The sequence below is a fragment of the Passer domesticus genome, chromosome 7 (assembly GCF_036417665.1).
Source record: "Passer domesticus isolate bPasDom1 chromosome 7, bPasDom1.hap1, whole genome shotgun sequence".
Lineage (NCBI taxonomy): Eukaryota > Metazoa > Chordata > Aves > Passeriformes > Passeridae > Passer > Passer domesticus.
In genome coordinates, this window is record NC_087480.1 from 36186862 (window position 1) to 36204190 (window position 17329).

General features: G+C 43.0%; 1 protein-coding gene and 1 non-coding gene across 8 annotated transcripts in view; both read left to right on the plus strand.

Annotated features, from left to right (window-relative positions):
- COP1 (COP1 E3 ubiquitin ligase) overlaps positions 1 to 17329 on the plus strand; it is a 122203-nt gene that overhangs the window by 103240 nt on the left and 1634 nt on the right. For all 7 annotated transcript variants that reach the window (XM_064427719.1, XM_064427720.1, XM_064427726.1 and 4 more), the window contains exon 19: positions 15936 to 15980. In XM_064427719.1, the coding sequence (XP_064283789.1) occupies positions 15936 to 15980 (45 nt within the window). The remainder of the gene's footprint in view (positions 1 to 15935; positions 15981 to 17329) is intronic.
- LOC135305541 (small Cajal body-specific RNA 3) lies at positions 2033 to 2168 on the plus strand. Its single transcript, XR_010366660.1, has one exon. It is a non-coding gene; the product is annotated as a small Cajal body-specific RNA 3 (non-coding RNA).

A 17329-nucleotide genomic window follows, 5' to 3' on the forward strand; every position in this document is an offset into this window, starting at 1 on the left:
AGGACCTGATCCTGAGCTCCTTGTGGGAACTTTGCTACTGATGCTCATAGCACTACATGCGAGTTTGCTGTGATAAGAAATAGGCTGTGAAGTCCTTACAGAGGACAGTATTTTTTATTTTCTTATGTCCCCTGTATTTTGTCCTGTATTTCTCACCATCTCTGCTCTGAAACATTTTAAGCATCATCAGGCTCAGAGAAAAGCAGAGTACCTACCACGTGCTTCAGCTCTGTGGTGTCTGTTGAGGAATGAGCTCTTCAGAAAGAATACCTAAAATCAAGGGAGGATGAAGCAGATGAGCTTTAAAAAAAAAAAGAAATCAAATGCCAGAAGTGTTTGCCTTCCCTCCCCCTTTGTCAGCAAAGGTGGAGTTTGTATTCTAATATTTACGTAGCTGAAGGGTATTAGAAAATCAGAAGTACTGTGGTGCAACACAAGGGGTTTTGTTCACTCCTGTAATCCCAGTAGGTAATTCTTTTCTTTATATACTTGAGTCTTTTTGAACTTTTTTTTTTCTATTAGTCATTGGTATCTTAATGGATTTCTTGATTGTTGAGCTCTTCTTTTTGATGCAGTATTGTTAGTCTTAGCATGCATTCAGAGTGACAGGCAGCATTAAAAATAGTCATTTCCATTTGAGATATCTCAAGATAATTTTTTTATAGCCACTGTGTGAAAATAACTTGAATAGTAGCAGAATTATGTATTGTGAGAGAGATGATTTTACTTGTGAATTGGGTTTAAAGATAAAATCTGCCTCCTTCCCAAGTCATGGATTTCCTATTCATTGCTCTGTTAAATTTAATCGGGAGCAAGACTTAATCCAGAACAAAGATGATTGAATTGCTCTTAAACAGTGATGTAGAGCATTACCCAGATCTCACTTCAGTCTCACAGTGCTGAGAAATCACAAGCATGAGAGAGTTGCTTGTGAGTACATTATACAAAGAGAGATGCTTTTTACTCATTTGCTGGCTCATTAGAAAATGAAATGCTTTCTGGCTTTTGGAATAAAGTTGTCAGGAGGTGTAGTACAGAATGGGTTAAACCTGTTTAGTGTATTAGCTGGAAATTACTTTGGTATGCAGTAAAAAGGCTCACTCCACTTGCAAAAGCCTCTGTTGGCTTTAAGCTCTGCCATAAACTGAGCTGCTCCTGGGCTTGTGCAGGATGGATGAAGTTCCTTGATGCAGCTTTGACTCCTCTTTGAGAACCCACAGCACAATCCACTGCCCCCCTTTGCTGCTAGCCCCAACAAAAAAACATGCTTTCAAAAATTACTGTCTTTTTTTAACCTTATATTCTACCAGGAAGTGTGTACACCTATAAGGCTGTCCTAAATCTCCAGTTACAGCCTGGAACAGAGTTATGGTATCATCTGGATTTTGCTCTTTGAGGGCAAGGAGAAAGCATGGTGGGGAAGCAGCTAATTGAAGGATTTCCAGGCTGTGACATGGAAACTTGACAGCCCCTGTGTTCATTTCAGGGCTCTTACCTGAGCACAGACTTTTACCAGTAAAGTTTGGGAGCTGGCATTGCTTATTTTGTTGCATATACCTCATTTAAAATAATTTTTAAGAAAAGGGGACGGGGTCAGGGAGTGGTGAAGCAGCATCTTGCTGTAGGGACTCTTGTAAGCAACACATTACTGGCAAGCTGTTCCCTGGAGTTAAGGAGTGCATTCATGGCCAAGAAATTTAGGGACTTATTAATGGCAATGAGCTCCAGGCCCTTCTGTTGGCTGGCAGTCACTGAGTGAGTAAGAAAGGTACTGTCAGTGCCATGTTTGAGGCTTTGGGGCATGTGAGTGTGCCCCATGCAGCATCTTTCTTCTGGTTAGAATGATTTTGACCTTCTGAGTTAAACTTTTCCACTTAATGATATTTTCCTATTATGTGAATCCTGTCTTCATCAGCTTATTTGCATGCCTTACATCATGTTTCATTTAGGATTTGATACGGTCAGAAGCCCAGGATAAAAGACAGTGTATAAAAGGCTGGTGTAATCATGGAATTTTCTAGGACTGGAAGCTGCTGGGACCAGTTGGGACCGGTCATGGGCAAAATAAATATGTTTTTGTCCACTGTTGCAGTCTTCCTAGAGCAAAGTGGAGGTCTCTGTCTGCTTTAGGACAGCCAGCTAAATCAGATCGTTCCCCTCCTTACACATGTGTTATCCTACAGCATTCTCAGCTGCAATGTCCCACCACGTGGGGACAGCCCTTGGGCAGGATTTTCTTTGCAGCATCCACAGCTAAGTATAATTGCCAAGTGTTAATCCAGCTCAGTAGCTTAGAGCAAGACTGTAATCGTAGTTATTGGGTTTTGTATTAAAATGCTCTCTTTTAAAAGTTCTTGTTAGGTTTAGCCAACTGGCTGTAGAGGTGATTGCATTCTGGTTGGAGGGATGTGCATGAGTGGACAGGCTGCATGTCCTGAGGTTTCCCTCCCCTCTCCATTCTTGCTGCTTCAAGAAACAGTCATTTGCTTTAAAGTCAGGTTTGCAGCTTTGATTGAAAATGACTCTGCAAAACCCCATCAGAACTGTGCATGCCACAAAGTCACTTAAAAAGAAAAAAATCTAAAAGGCACCTTGAAATGTATGAACTCCCTGGGATGCCATCACCTGTGGTTTGCTGGTGTCCCCAGGTAGGACCTACTAAATCTTTGTCTGCCCAAAGAGCCCAGAAAAAAGGAAAGAAAGGATGGAATTATGCTGTCTGAGGTCTGGGAATGATTATTAAGTGCTGGCCCACTGCCTGACAGCTGTCATGGGTTTGCAGAAGTGAGACAGATCTGGGAGAGGCAGCTGCAATTGTATAGCTGGGAAGTTGGGCTTTTAATTGCTAATTAAAGTTACCATTTACATTGGGGTTTTCCTTTTTTAAAGGACGACATCATATTCTACAAGAAACTGCAAGCATTGTGTATTTATAGCACAACCAAACTGGCAACTTGCTCTTGCTGCTTTGCTGGTACATCTGTATTTCACCTACTGCCTACTTTTGCTTTCCCATCTGTATTTTTTATGACTTCTGTCCTGACAGCCCTTGTTCTCCTAGTCCTTGACTCCCCTCCCGTGCAGACATATGATCCCATAACGTTTTCCTTTTTGTCTTTATAAACAATAGGCAAGCAGTCTGATAGCACAAGTCCAAAGTCAAGGGAGCTTTGCAGATTCAACTTGACAGCTCCTCTCTGAATTATTTAAAAGCTGTAAACAAAAGAAAGCCCATCTTACAGCTTCAGGTGCCTTCTCCTCTGGTACTGTGGAGAATGCCTGATAGGTGAATTCAGCTAATTTTGCCCATTTAAATCTGTGGGATTTAGTGGAGTAGAAAATGCAGTTAGAATTCAGGGGCTGCCTCCTGGTATTCCTTAGGCAGGGTAAGTTGCAGGGAGATGAATGAGCAAGTTGAGGAGAGGGAAAGTTGGAAGGTGAATGAAAGAATAGAGAATTTGTGTCTAGTGTGAATTTTGTGTCAAGTTTGGATTTTTTCCCTTTCATAATCAATGAACTTGTTTTAAGACATCCTGTATTTGCTTCTGACTTTAATCTCAGTCCTTGGTGGGTCTCCTTGTTTGTTCTTTTTGCATCCTTTGTTTTCAAATCTAAAATGTTTTTCTACACCTGAATGACCCAGTGATTTCTGACTTCTTGGATACATTTTAGTTGCTGGTTTCCCTCATGCTTCTGGATTCAGGAGTGTTTTAGATGGCTGAGATTAGGGAAGTAGGCAGAAGGCACAATTGAGTCCTCTAGATGATGTGAAGTTCATTATTATCTTTTGAATAGTTCATTCTGCAGAATGAAGCAGGGAAGATGCTTTGCATTTATTGTACTAAAGCTGTAAAACTGTACTCTCATCATTCTTCATGCCTAAGGCATAGCTGCTGTCTTCTCACTCCCTTCTCCCCTCAGATAAATGCAATGGGGAAAGCATCAGGAGTAGGATATCAAAAGCAACTTGATGTGTATCATCTGTACTCTGCATGATTTTAATGAAGTTCTTCACTTTTTATGTACAGTCAGACCTTAATAAAATGCATTTACTGTATTGTGTATATCAATACCATACAATATTGTCATGAAAGCTGATAGTTTGCATTGTGGCTTTACTTTGAAAACTGACCTGCAAAAATGGCTTTGAAATATCTCCTTTCAGAGATTCCAGCATCTTTCACTCTACAAAGCAAAGATCCCTGTCTTCCAAACAGCTTTGCAGGCATGACCTGGCCACAGTTCAGGTCAGCTCCCTGTTCCATAGTTATAATGGATTTACAGAGCCCTCATGGCTGTGAGCCAAGCCAGCCCTAAAGCCCTTCTTGGCCACAGGTGTGTAGGAGATGGTTCTGCTGCCTGGGGAAGATACTCTGCTCTGTATATATATATATTCCTTACATGTGCTTACCTGTACCATGGGAACAGAAGGCAGGAAATGTTTTTAATACAAACTCTGACTTGAATTCATGCAGGGAGAAGATTTAAGTATAACTGGAATTTTACCTAGTCAAGAGAAAACTTGTGCTTGTGACATGAGATGCATGCTATCAGAACCTGCCTGCAGGTCTTAGGCTCTGGCCATTTTTCTTTGCCATTCTCAAGTTTATCAACATCCCTTCTTCATTTTCCTGTGTGTCCTGTCTAGTGAAAATGTGTGCCTACTGCACTCAGGGCATTTTTGGAGCAATATCTTGAGGAGACAAAGTGTCCTATTTCCCAAGTTCAGGGAGGGCCACGTGCTCTGGTACAGCTTGCCCAGCCTTGTCTGCATTGCAGGAGGTTTTGGGTACATAGGGCTGCTCTTGATCCTGTTATAGCATTAGCTGAAGTGGATGGTGAAGGAGAGCAGCAGACTGTGAATTCTATCAAGATTAATGGAAATTTTTGTTTTACCTTAATTAAACTTTCATTCCTCAAATCAAAGTCCTTTTCCCCAAATCAGCATATGTTATAAATAGCATTAGTATAAGTATAATTTCATGAAGCTTCTCTGTTTGCCAATGTTAATGTTTGTGCCTTGAGTTTTCTCCACAAGAAACCATTTATCATTTCTTTTATCTCACCAGGTCCTGGTGAGGTCACTTCTATGGCACATGTGTGTTGCATAGAAAATAAAGGAAAAAATTTATAAATATATATTTTTATATAAATAGTGGTTTATGCAGCTACAAGCTGGGCCACTTTGCAGGTATCCTTCTCTTGTCTGTTCTTACCACCAAACAGCCTGGAGCCCTTTGGGTGGAAGCAGCCTCCAGGGATGAGATATTTTTGCTTTCCTGGTGTGTTTCTTCCTTTTGCTTTCCCCACAGATGTGTAATTCCCCACGCTCCCTGCCTGCAGCCTCAGCTTGAACATATGCTGTTGTTCCCTGCCTCAGACAGCACCTCAGTGCTGACACTTGGAGCTGTGACTCCATTGCTGTTGCTATTAAATATACTGTTCTTGGCCTAAAGAGAAATGAAGACTTCGATTTCCATGGCTGCCAGACTTCTGGCCCATCCACTAACACAATTAGAAAGCTTGCAGATGCAGTGAAACCATCACTCTTCTTTTCCAGCTGGCATAAGCAAAACATTTAGAAGAGCTAATGTGTTTATGGAGCACTCCAGTCCCCCTGCAACATTATTTTGAGACCCACTAATGCAATGGTCAGGATTTAAATGCATGTCCAGAACTTTCCAAGTTGGTTGGTTTAGGATACTGTTGTATCAGGATTTGGCTTTGCTTTGGTGGTGGGATCCTACTTAAAAATGGTTGGATATATTTAAGGGATATTATTACACATAAATCATAGAAACTAAAAATGTCAGAATTCAGGGTGGCCCCTTTTTGATTATCTCTGTCAGATCAGTCTTGGGAGTGGAGGTGGTTTTCATTAGAATGGGGCAAAAAAGCAACAACCTACAGGAGATGAGATGTACTAGGTGGGTTTGTGTGGCAGGGTTTTTGTTGTGGGAGGGTGAAAGGGTGGCTTCTGTGAGAACTTTCCCAAAGTTTCCCCCCTGTCCAGCAGAGCCAGTGCCAGCCAGCTCCAAGATGGACCCACCACTGGCCAAAGCTGAGCCCATCAGCAGTGCTGGCAGCTCCTCTGGGATAATGTACTTAGGATGAGTTGAGAGGGAATACTGCACAACTGCATCAGGGAGGGAGGAGTGAGAATATGTGAGAAACAATTCTGCTGCAGACCCAGAGCTCTGTGAGGAAGGAGGGGGGGAGGGTGCTCCAGGCACAAGGGAATTGCCTGCAGCCTATGAGGCAGCTGTTCCCCTGCAGCCATGGGGGTCCACAGGGAGCAGAGATCCACCTGCAGCCCATGGAGAACTCCATGCCAGCGCAGGTGGATGCCCAAAAGAAGGATGTGACCCTGTGGGAAATGCCCACACTCCTGAGCAGGTTTTCTGGCAGGACTTGTGACTTGTGGCCACACAGGGACTGACACTGGAGGAGTTTGTGAAGAACTGCAGCCTGTGGGAAGGACTCCCATTGAAGCTTTTTTGTGAACTGTCTCTAGTGGAAGAGACCCCATGCTGGAGCAGGGGAAGAGCTTGGGGACTCTTCCCCTTGAGAAGTGAAGGAATGGCAGAGACAATATGAGATGAGCTGACTGTGGCCCTGGTTCCTTGTCCCTCTTTGTCCCTGAAGGGGGAGTGATAGAGAAAAATCAGGAGTGAAGCTGAGTGTGGAAAGAAGGGATGGATGGAGGTGGTTTTAAGATTTTCTTTTATTTCTCATTATCCTACTCTGATTTGATTAGTAATAAATCAGATTTGCCCCAAGTTGAGCCTGTAATGGTAACTGGAGAGTGATCTCTGGCTGTCCTCCTCTTGACTCTAAGCCTGTGTCCAGCTGAGGGAGAGGAGTGACAGACTGGCTTTGGTGGGCACCTGGCTTCCAGCCTGGTCACCCCACCATACCAGGTATTGCCCAGACAGCTTGGCTGCCCCAGATTGTTGACAGCCAACCATACAAAATGAACAGTAGCAGCGTACGTATCCATTATCAGTTTTAAATAAATTGATTTCATGAGTTTGTGCCGAAGTGTTTCCCTTTTGCTGACCCAGTCAGCCTGGCTCAGCTTGGCTCCCTTCATCATTCCTGACACCACCTGTGATTAACCCATCTTCCTGTATTGACTGCCACCATCTCTGGTTGTGGTACATGAATTGTTCTTCCACTTTTGCCTTGAGGGGATGCTGTCATGTCAGGGCTTTAGGAAGGTTTTTCCCCAGACTGTCCCACTAGCAGTGGCCAGTATGTAACCCACCAGTTACACAGCTGCAAGACCTCTGTCTCCAGAGGTAAGCTTGGGTCATTCAGGAACTCCTGCTTGCAGGAATTCTTATGAAGAGAGTTAAACCTCAGTTATATACCTTCATCCCTACCTTTTTTGTTTAACACCTCATTGGGAACATCTGGATTAACCTTGGGCAAATTCACCAAGTGTGTTGCTTCTGTTTCCCCACATGTAGGATAATACTTCACTACCTCACCAGGGCATTTATTACTCTTAATTAATGTTGTAATGTGTCTTTGGTTCCTCTGATAAAACATGTGGTGCGAATGCAAAGTTGTTTTTACTGATTGGATTATTAATTAAATGTGCACATATAAATGATTTATTGGCATTAGAGACCGAAGACTTAATAATTTAAAATATTAACATCAAGGTGGTTGGATCAATTTTAAGCCTGTTAACCATTCAGCTATTTAGAGACTGAAACAAATGACACTGGGAAAGGAAAGGAAACTGTGCTGTAAGCAGGATTTTCAAAGGTGAATTCAGTAGAGGAGGAAGAGGAGATGGAAGATGTACCTAGTACTGTGGAAGAGGCTGTTGAAACCAACAAGAGAGTGCTGAAAGTAAGGTTTTGATGAGAAATGCCATACCAGGGACAATGATCTCAGAAATATAAAAGCCCTAAGAAGAATATGAGACAGATGGTCTTGGAAAGATCCAAGTGTTCTTGCACAAGTAAGGGAATTGCTGATTCAAGTGTGAAGATGATTTGAAAGAGGGAGCTGAGGAGTGTTGGGTACAGTTGAGCTGGAAGAGAAATCACTGACTTGGAAGAAGAATAGAGAAGATAAGAGAGGTGGGGGAAGCACATCGTGAGTGTGAAAAAGACACAACAGAACCATGTGAACATGTAGGGGCTTTAGCAGATTGAAGTTTGCCTTTCACAGTAAGGGCAAGGGGAGTGTGCTGTAAATTAAAGAGGACTAAGCAGCTGGGATAGAATAATAGGATATCATGAGTTGGAAGGGACCCACAAGAATCATGAAGTCCAACTCCTGGCCCTGCACAGGACACACTGACAATCCCACATGCCTCAGAGTGTTGTCCAAACACATACTGAGCTCTGTCAGGCTGTGCTGTGACCAATTCCCTGGGAGCCTGTTCCAGTGCCCAGCCATCTTCTGGGAGGAGAACCTTTCTTACAAGTTTCCCTGCACCCATTCTTTCCTAGTGCAGCAGCAGGGAGCTGTGGTCCTTGCTGTGCTTTGGGACTGGGCTGCATAGCTCTGGTGTTTGTAGGGTGGATTGCTTGTCTTATCTCATTCAGGGTAGCTTGAACAGAAAAGGCTTTTCACATTCTACTGATTTCTGTTTACAGCTCTGATCCCTGATGGTTTGCCACTAGTCTGCACAAAATCAAAATCTAAAAGTACCAGATTTAGATGGTATGTCTGAATACTCTCATGCAGATTGGTGGCTGTTTCTCCAGATTGTATATTTTGTTCCTGATGCAAGTTTGCAAGGGAGACATATGCAATAGCAATATTAATGATAACACCCTGGGCTTGATTTTGCCCCACAGTGCACTGCTGGGCAGGGCAGCCTGACCTTGGCTAGGGAGAGATTAAATACATCACCTCCAGCATGATGTAATGACTGACTGCAACAAACAATAGGATGGAAAGGGGGGAGACATTGGCAGTAGGAAAGCAGGTCTTAAAACTGTGCAGTTGTCAAGCAATGTATGGTATTGCATTACCAAATGAATATTTGGGAGTTTTAAGTCTTAAAAGAATTGATGCTAAAAGCTGTCTTCACTAAACTGATGCCTTGCCGTTTCCTGTGGTTTTGCAGTATTGATATTAATGTTGTTGTATGTTTATGTATATGTTTTTTCAATGCTTATTGTAAGCTGTATTTATATACTGCTGCCACTTCCTTCAAGGTCTTGACCATATTGTTTATGGGGAGCATCTGATATCCCAGGATTTATGACTATAGGAACAAGTAACTTTAGCCACCCTGTCACAGATTAATGGGCAGTGGAACACAATATTCCTACACAGAGAGGAGGGGAAGACTTGTGCTTTGGGGGTGCAGGGTTAACAGCAGGATAATTTGGTTTTATTGTGTGTCTCCCTGCCTTGCCTGATGGGGGAGTGTGCAGCTCTTAGAGCTGTGTATCTTGCTTTGCAGTAGATGCAGAATAATAAGTGTCTAATGAGATTTTCTCATCTTGGATTCTAAATAAGTTAGATGCTCATCAATACCAGTTTTGTTCTAGAATGACTAAATTGCAGAGGCAGTTGCCTGTAATATATCAGCAGTACCTGGGGTGGGCTTTGCTGGCTGGCTCTCCTGCCTTTGCAGATCTTTCTTTGCCTTCTCCCCATCAATCTCTTTGGCCTCCATTTCCATCTTGAATTCAGAAGATAGCACAGAAACAAGGAAATTGATGGCTGTGTACAGCACTGGGTATGTGTGTACTTCTATTTTCTTCTAACCCTGACTTCAGTTGCCTTGTTGATGTTGTTTTTTGAGAGCTACATGCAGAAATGAAAAGGGCATGTTAAGAAGAAGAGGTTTCTCCCCTGGCTGAGAGATACCTTACTGCTTATTTGAGTGTGTCATTGGAGCAAGCCTTGCTGCTCTCCTGAGGGCACCCATGAGCTGTGAATACAGACCTGGGTATGTATGATAACAAATAAGCTTCCAGTTACACACAGCATTTTCTTCTGCTGGGTTTGATCTGAATAGAAGGAGGAAAACACGTTGTAAAATCCAAAAATGAGAAGATGACTTCAGGGAGTAGGAAAAAGGGCTGTAGTCGTGTGTATTGAGTTGCAGCTAGACATACCAGATGTGGAAGTGTCAGAAAACTTGATAAAGGCATCCCAGGTACAGAGGTTGGAGTCTGGAATGTCTGAAAAACAAGGGAAGGGATTCAAGGAGATGCTGAATTTCTACCTGGACATATTTCCTAGTGAGATGCACTTCATCTTGTGTGGAAGCTGCAAACTCTGCATGATGTAGGATGATGAAAGCACTAATTTGTTTGAAAACTTTTTTCTACAAAGCTTTACAGTGTGCCCATGAATTCTGACCTAAGAAGAAACTATATATATGTGTATATGATTGTAAGCAAGTCTTTCTACAGAAAGTGAGTCAAAGGAGCATCATAATCTTTAAATCTGTGGCTTAATATTTTAGGAAATATTCTTGTTGTGCTGGCTGGGTATAATTGTGTAGCACTTGTGAACTTGAAAAACCAAAAAATTGTATATTTGCAGCTGGATCTAGAAAGAAGTACAGAAAACACATTTTTCAGATGTATTGAGTTTTCTCTTTTTTTCTGGGGCCCAGATAAGCCTAAAGAGGCTTTATCTCTCTGGGTACAAAGGAATTACCTTCAGAACTAGATAAAAATACTGTTTCTAAGGATTAAAAGACACAGTTTAGGTGTTCTGTTCCAGGTTTAATACCTAAAGAGCTGGGTGTTGCTGCTCCTAAAATATTTTGGTACATCTTTTATATGCCAGACCTTGTTCTGTAAAGAAGCACTTGGTATAAAGTAATTAATTTCTGCTTGAGCCTGATGTTCACAGTATAGATAATAAATATTCCTTTAAATTTGCTCAGAAGGGATTAATGTTAGGTGAGCATGATGGCATAGAAAGTAAATTCTGGTTTACAGGGAAATAGAGGTTTGTGCACCACTTCAACCAACCCACTGTGCACCTTTCATTGATAACAGCTGTATCACAAGAATAGGGCAAAAAACCCAAAATTTGCACATTGTCCCACTGGGAAAGGATCTAATCAGTTCAGCTTTTCAAAACCTCTTGATTTTTGTACATTGGACGTTCATTGTGTTTCCTGGGCTAGAATTTGTAATTTTCTTTCAAAACCAAAAAGCTGACTTGTGTCATACAGCAAGAAAATAACCAGGGCTCAGGAGAATTAGAGTGAAAAGCCATTAGAATCTGCTAATTACAAGATGAAGAGCAGTCAAGCAGTGGTGGTCTGTTGGGGAACCAATTTTGCACATTTAGATGTGTAGAAAGACTTTGTGTGACATTGATGGGAAAAGTTTTGGTGAAATATGTCTTGCAGATGGTGAAATAAGTCTTGCAGATAGTCTGCAGCTTTGTCCTAAAAGCCAGCACCAGAGTAATAGTTGCCACCTTCAGTAAGGAAGGAGTAAATTTACTTAAATAATGGAGTTTCTGTACAAACAGCACTAGATTTAGTTCAACTATATACTTTTATTCTACCTGTAAATAACAGAAGACAATTGAGTGCAAGCTTTCTCACCCAGGTGATTTTTCCCACTGATTCAACAACTTGGCTTAATTAGGCTCCAGCTCCTTGGAATAAGTGTTGAAAAACCAGCCATTTGTTAGCCAAAGCATCTGCTGGGGAGGGAAGGTGAGAAGTTGTTAATTTAAAATAAGGTCTTTGAGAACCCTAACTCTGAATCCATAGAACAAACCTAGCTGAAAATCCAGGGAACTCATGCTTACCTGAGTGATGGCTGTGCTGGAAGTTTGAGGTGGATCTCCTTTATTTGTGCAGAAAAGAGGGATAACAAGAAGTGCAAACATTGTGGCCTGTAACTACTGATAATATGGTGAAAGACCCAAAAATTATTTCCAGCCCTTCATGTGAAAATGTGCACATATAACTTGGAAACACATCCATACTAAGGAACGATCTCTTCATCTTTTCCTTCTCATTTCTAATTCAAGGATTGATATGTGTGGGATAGCAAGGGAGGAATAGTCTCAGAAAGGATTGTGTTCAAGGAGAAAAAAATTGTTAGTGATTTGTGCTCATCTTGCCCTTTTTTGAGGCCTTTGGGGACAGCTTTGATGTCAAGAGAGGAAGACTAAAATGCTCAGCTGTGATTTTGCATGAGCCCACTGGTGAGAAGGATGTGTAGCAGGGCATCTTTATTGGTGAGGAGGAAAGCAGAGAGGAGCCCTGAGGTCCTGGGAGGGTGGAGAGTCTGTCCAGAGCTTTTCCTCACTCCCTGGAGCTGAGCCCACTTTGGTATCAGTGGGTGTCCCTTCAAGGAGATGTGTGTGTGGTTTCCAGTTGTCCATTTGGGATCACATTTAGGTATCCTCTCTTCCCAGCAGTATTTTCTTACACAAAGCTGTAAAGGAGTGGAAGAGCTCCAGGCTCAGCTGGCATTGACTCCCTGTTGCACTGGAGCAGCTCTGACAAGTTCTGAGTTGTTCAGCTGAGTTTCTTCAAACCTCACAAAACATCCAGAGCATTTCTGATTGTCTTAATGTTGACTACTCTTGCATGAATACCAGCAGTCAGCAGACTTTAATTCTCCTCTGTTCCTTTCCTGTACAAATTGCTTCCCCAGGGCCATCCAAAATAGGGCTCATCTTGGAGGGAAGGAAATCAGTGTGCTTCAAAACCCAGCTGTCACCAGGTGAATAATTCCTTTGAATGATGAATCTAGCAGGTATCTCATATACTCTGGAAGGTCCTAAACTTGATTTTGTTTTTCATTGCCATCAAGAATGTGCTGCAAAAATTTCTCTTTTTTTGTGGTGCAGTCAATGAAAGTCCCTTCAAATCCCATGGGTGAAGGCTCTAAAGTTACTGTGGGTCCAGCAGTCATATTCAGACTGGAGAAACAGGGATGTGTCAGGCTCAGGACAGAGGTGCTCCTGTCAGGTCTGTCTTTGCACTCACAACCAATTTACAGCCTCATTTTACATAATGGATTCCTCCTTGTGAATATGTATCCAGTCTGTGTAATAACAGAAATTCGAGGTGGTGTCAAGTGCTTCCCATGTCAAGGAACTGCCCTTCAGATTTCCCATAATACGGTCTCTGCAGTCCAAAAAAAAAAAAAAAGCAGGCAGATGCAGAAAGTTTTTCATAGGTCTGTTCTAGTCACAGAACTTCAGCCCTGGAGCATGTTAGAGCAGTTCTGGAACTGCACCCTATATTAACATGAGTCCTGACATGCACCTACATTTGCCAATTAAATTTTTCAGTTCATAGTAACACTAAAAGACAAGAAGATGCATAATTTTGACATCCCCAGAGCATTTTTTTCTATTGCCTTAAGAGAGCCAAGATTCTAAAGGTTGAGATTAGCAGCCACATGGAACAAAATATTGCTGTTTGCCAGGCAGTAAACCCTCATCTCTCAATCTTTGCTATATTTGTTCATTTTTCTTCTTCAGTCTTGTTTTAGCAAAAGCAGCTTGTTCTTTCTGCCTCTCCTGCTAAGAGGGGCTGCAGGTGAAAAAAAATCTCATAGGAGAAGATTCATGTGTAGAAGAGTCATTTTAATAACTGCTTTCTTCAGAGCAGGATTACTGAGTTGGGTTGGGTCTTCCACATTCCCAGTGCCTCTGCTTTGGGAGTTGCTGGCTCCTGCAGGCAGAAAAAATTGAAGGGATGAGTAAGGGCAGTCTTTAAACCTTCTTGCCCTGCATAGAAGCACCAGTTGGTTGTGGTAAACTAAAACATGCAGCCACAATGGATGGTGAGGCCCTGTTTTTCATGCCTCAGTGCTACAGGTGGTCACAGTAGTGTGTTTGGGGAAATAGATGTTCTGCCAGTTCAGTGGTGATGGTGGTTTTCTTGTGAGGTCCTGGTGACTCCATTCATACGTGTCCTGGCAAAAAGATGGGTTTAATGTGCACACAGCTATGAACCTGCAGATCTGAACAACTTCATGTCTTCTTTAGGTGTTTAACACATTGAGCATATTGACTGTTTTACAGGCTACACAAAAGGAAGTGAATTGTTTCTTTGGAGGATTAAAAACAAGTTACTTAGCTGTGTTCCTGGAGAAGCAGTGCCTAGAGTGCCTTAACAAGCAAGTCACTGTTCAGTGACAGATTTGGTACTAATTTTGCTGCTGTCTGCTCCTGTTTGCATCTCATGCTTGTGGATGAAAGCAGCAGAACAGTGATTAGCTCAGACCCTGCTGAAAAAAATCCAACACCCAGGAGCTTCTGAAGAACAAGGGAGTGAGAGTAAATTACCCTCTAGCATTTTTATTTTCTTTAGCAGGTAAAACTGTTCATTGGAACAGAGTTCATTTACAGTGGCACCCCAGCAGACTGCAGCAGCAGGGTGAATTACCAGTCACTCACAGTGCAAAGAGGAATCATTCAAACCCTGCATCATCTGCACTCAGGAGTTCAGGTCTCCTGCACTGCACAGTAGATTGCTGCTGGTCCCTCTCCCTTGCTTCCAGAATCCTGTCAGGCATCCTGGTCCCTGTTTCAGTGCCCAGATAATATTTATCTCTGCTTCCCCACTCCCAGTGGGTTTTGATTTTAATGTTGTTAACCAGAAGCTGAGAGTTCACTGCATTAGATTCTTAGCCACCAAATTAAAAGAAATTGCAGTATATTCTTCCTTTGAGGATATACTTTCTTTTCAGGAGCTTAGACTTGGAGGATCATTAGTGAGATAATATCAGGAATTTTTAACTAATCCTCTAATGATTGTACCAGGGTGAACAAATCTATCTGTGTCAGTTAGCCCAGTGGTCCACCACAAGGCTATTCTTACCTGATAAATGGATTTTCCCACTGAAGGGGATTTTTCTTCCTTTGCCCCAAATCTGGAGGCTGTGCAAAGCCCTGAACTCCATGGTGAGGCAGCACACAGCCAGTTTGGGGCTGTGTTGAGCTGCCTCCCCACTCCCTTTGGAGCAGGGCGTGTTCTAATCACCAACTTCATTAAAAATGCATGTGTTAAGCAATGGGATAATTACAGCAAGTTTGTCTGGGGATGGATAGCAGCAGCGAGAGAAATTTCAAAATGTGTCTCAGAAAAGATATCAACTGTCTTGAGAGAAACCATTTCTGCTGGCACGAGGATGGATGCAGGACACCTGTCTGGGAGCAGTGCTTCTCCCCACATCTCTGGGGCTCCTGCCAGCACCCCAGTGGATTTCCCTGTAGATTTTGGATAGGATTTTGGCTGGGGAGAGTGCATCTGTGCCTGCTGGTCACGTGAGGAATGCAGTCTGGAGAGAAGACGCTCTCTCTTCTCCAGCTTTTGCCTGGGGGTTGCCTGACTGATGCAGCAGACCATTAATTTGCAGTCAGCCGGGATATCTCCAAATGCAACTCCATCAATTGGCAGGAGGTAAATAGATGCTGCCTCTCTGCTTAAGGCAGGGCTGGAGCCCTCTCTGTTTATCTTCCCTTTCAAACTGGGTGCATCTGCTATTGCTCTCTAATCTCTTCTCCTGTTTGTTTTACTCATCTGAAGCCTCTTGGCCTCGGAGCTGGAGGGGCTTTGTAACGGTGATTAGTTGGTTTAGTTAGGGCACTGGAGATCTTTGTCCATGTGCTGCCAAAAGATGAAATAACTATTATTTTTATTAGTCCACCTCACAGGGAGGCTGTGAGAATTAATTCGTGTTTGTAAATTGCTTTGGAGATTTAAAGCTCTGTACAAGCACTAAGGATTATTGCTTTCTAATTCTTCAAGGTAGTATAACTTATAAAGACTTGTAGCCTTGAAAGCATCTCAGATATAGGAAGAGTTAAATCCCTTTGAAATTAGATATACTTCTAATGTTTAAGATAAAAATAACTTCTTCTCTGCTGCTTCATCCAAAAAAAAGAGGAGGGGTCAGGGAAAGCAATGGCAGGGTTCTGATAGTGCCTCTTGTTTTGTTTTTTTTTTTTTCCAGGAGTCCAACGTGCTTATTGCTGCTAACAGTCAGGGTACAATTAAGGTAAGTTATTTTACACATCTTGCCTTTAAACACTTGAATGTGTTGATAGTAAAGAGCAAGGTCAGAGACACTGAACAGCCAGGAGAAACCATTAGAGGAGGTCATCCTGGCTGTGGAGGTTTGCAATTTAAATGATGTATTTGCCTCTGGCACACAGTGGAGTGAGCAGGCAGTGCCCCAGCAGTGAAACCAGCTGCAGTGAGGTGTGGAAGAGCTGCTGGTGGCCATCCAGCACCCACTGCTGCTCCCTGGGGTCCTGGCAGCACAGAGGGCCTTGCACAAACACCTCCCCATGGCAGCAGAGGCTTAGTTAACTCACCAGCACTAACCCAAGCTCGTGCTCTGGCTGCTGCAGAGGCAGCAGGGCTGAAAGCTGAGCTCCTGGGGTGCATCTGGCTGGAACAGCACAGAAATGAGCAGGGAGGCTCCCTGTCTTTGACTCTGGTGCTCAGACGGGTGGTAACAGACAGCAGCTGCCAGCACGGGGTTTTGTGAAAGCATCAGCCTTCCCTGTGCACAGTACCAGTTTTCAGCTCTTTAATTAAGTCTTCCAGAGTGTCTGTTCAATGTATTTCTGTCTGTGGAATGTCAAATGATACAGAGAAGACTGTCCTTTATGTGTCTGTCAGCCAAGCAAAACCAGTACCCAAGGCAGTACCAAACTCAACCCAAACCCAGAACTTTGTGCCACATTCTGCACAGAGGCACTGACCTCCACCATGCTGTTAGGTTTGGTGCCTAAAGCCCTAAGCTTGTAGCCCAGACCCCTGGCAGCATTCTGGAGCTGCTGGTAAAGACATTTACTTGCTGTCTGCAGTTTTACACTGCTTTGTCACTGTCATGAGGCTGAGGTCCTGATTGTCCCTCACATCCCTGTGGCAGTAGCAGTTCTCTGGAGCCATACCAGAGCTGCTGGTCTGAACCTGGGAAAAGCCTAAAAATGCAAGACTGGTGAGAGACCTGAGTGGTCTGTGTTTAATTGCATGTCAAGATTTTTTTCCCCCCTGTTTTAGAACACAAGTGGCTGGGTTACTCCTGCTGCTGCAGCATGTGATGCTGTAGCCTCTCATTCCTAGGGGATTTATTTATATATCATGTTTTGGAATTGGTTGGTGGTTACTTTGGTCAGCTACTCCTTAGGAAAATGGACAAAATACACAGAAGCTTTTGATATTTTGAAGTGAATCCAGCAGCAAAAGCAGTGATTAGAGAGGAGAGGTTTTGCTCATGCACTTTGCTTGTTAATGAGAAAAGGTAGACAGGGAGAAATGTGCAGACAGCCAGGGCTGTCAGAACTCTGGTGTCTCCATTTGCCTGTGACAGCATGCAGCAGGAAGGTGGGATGGTCT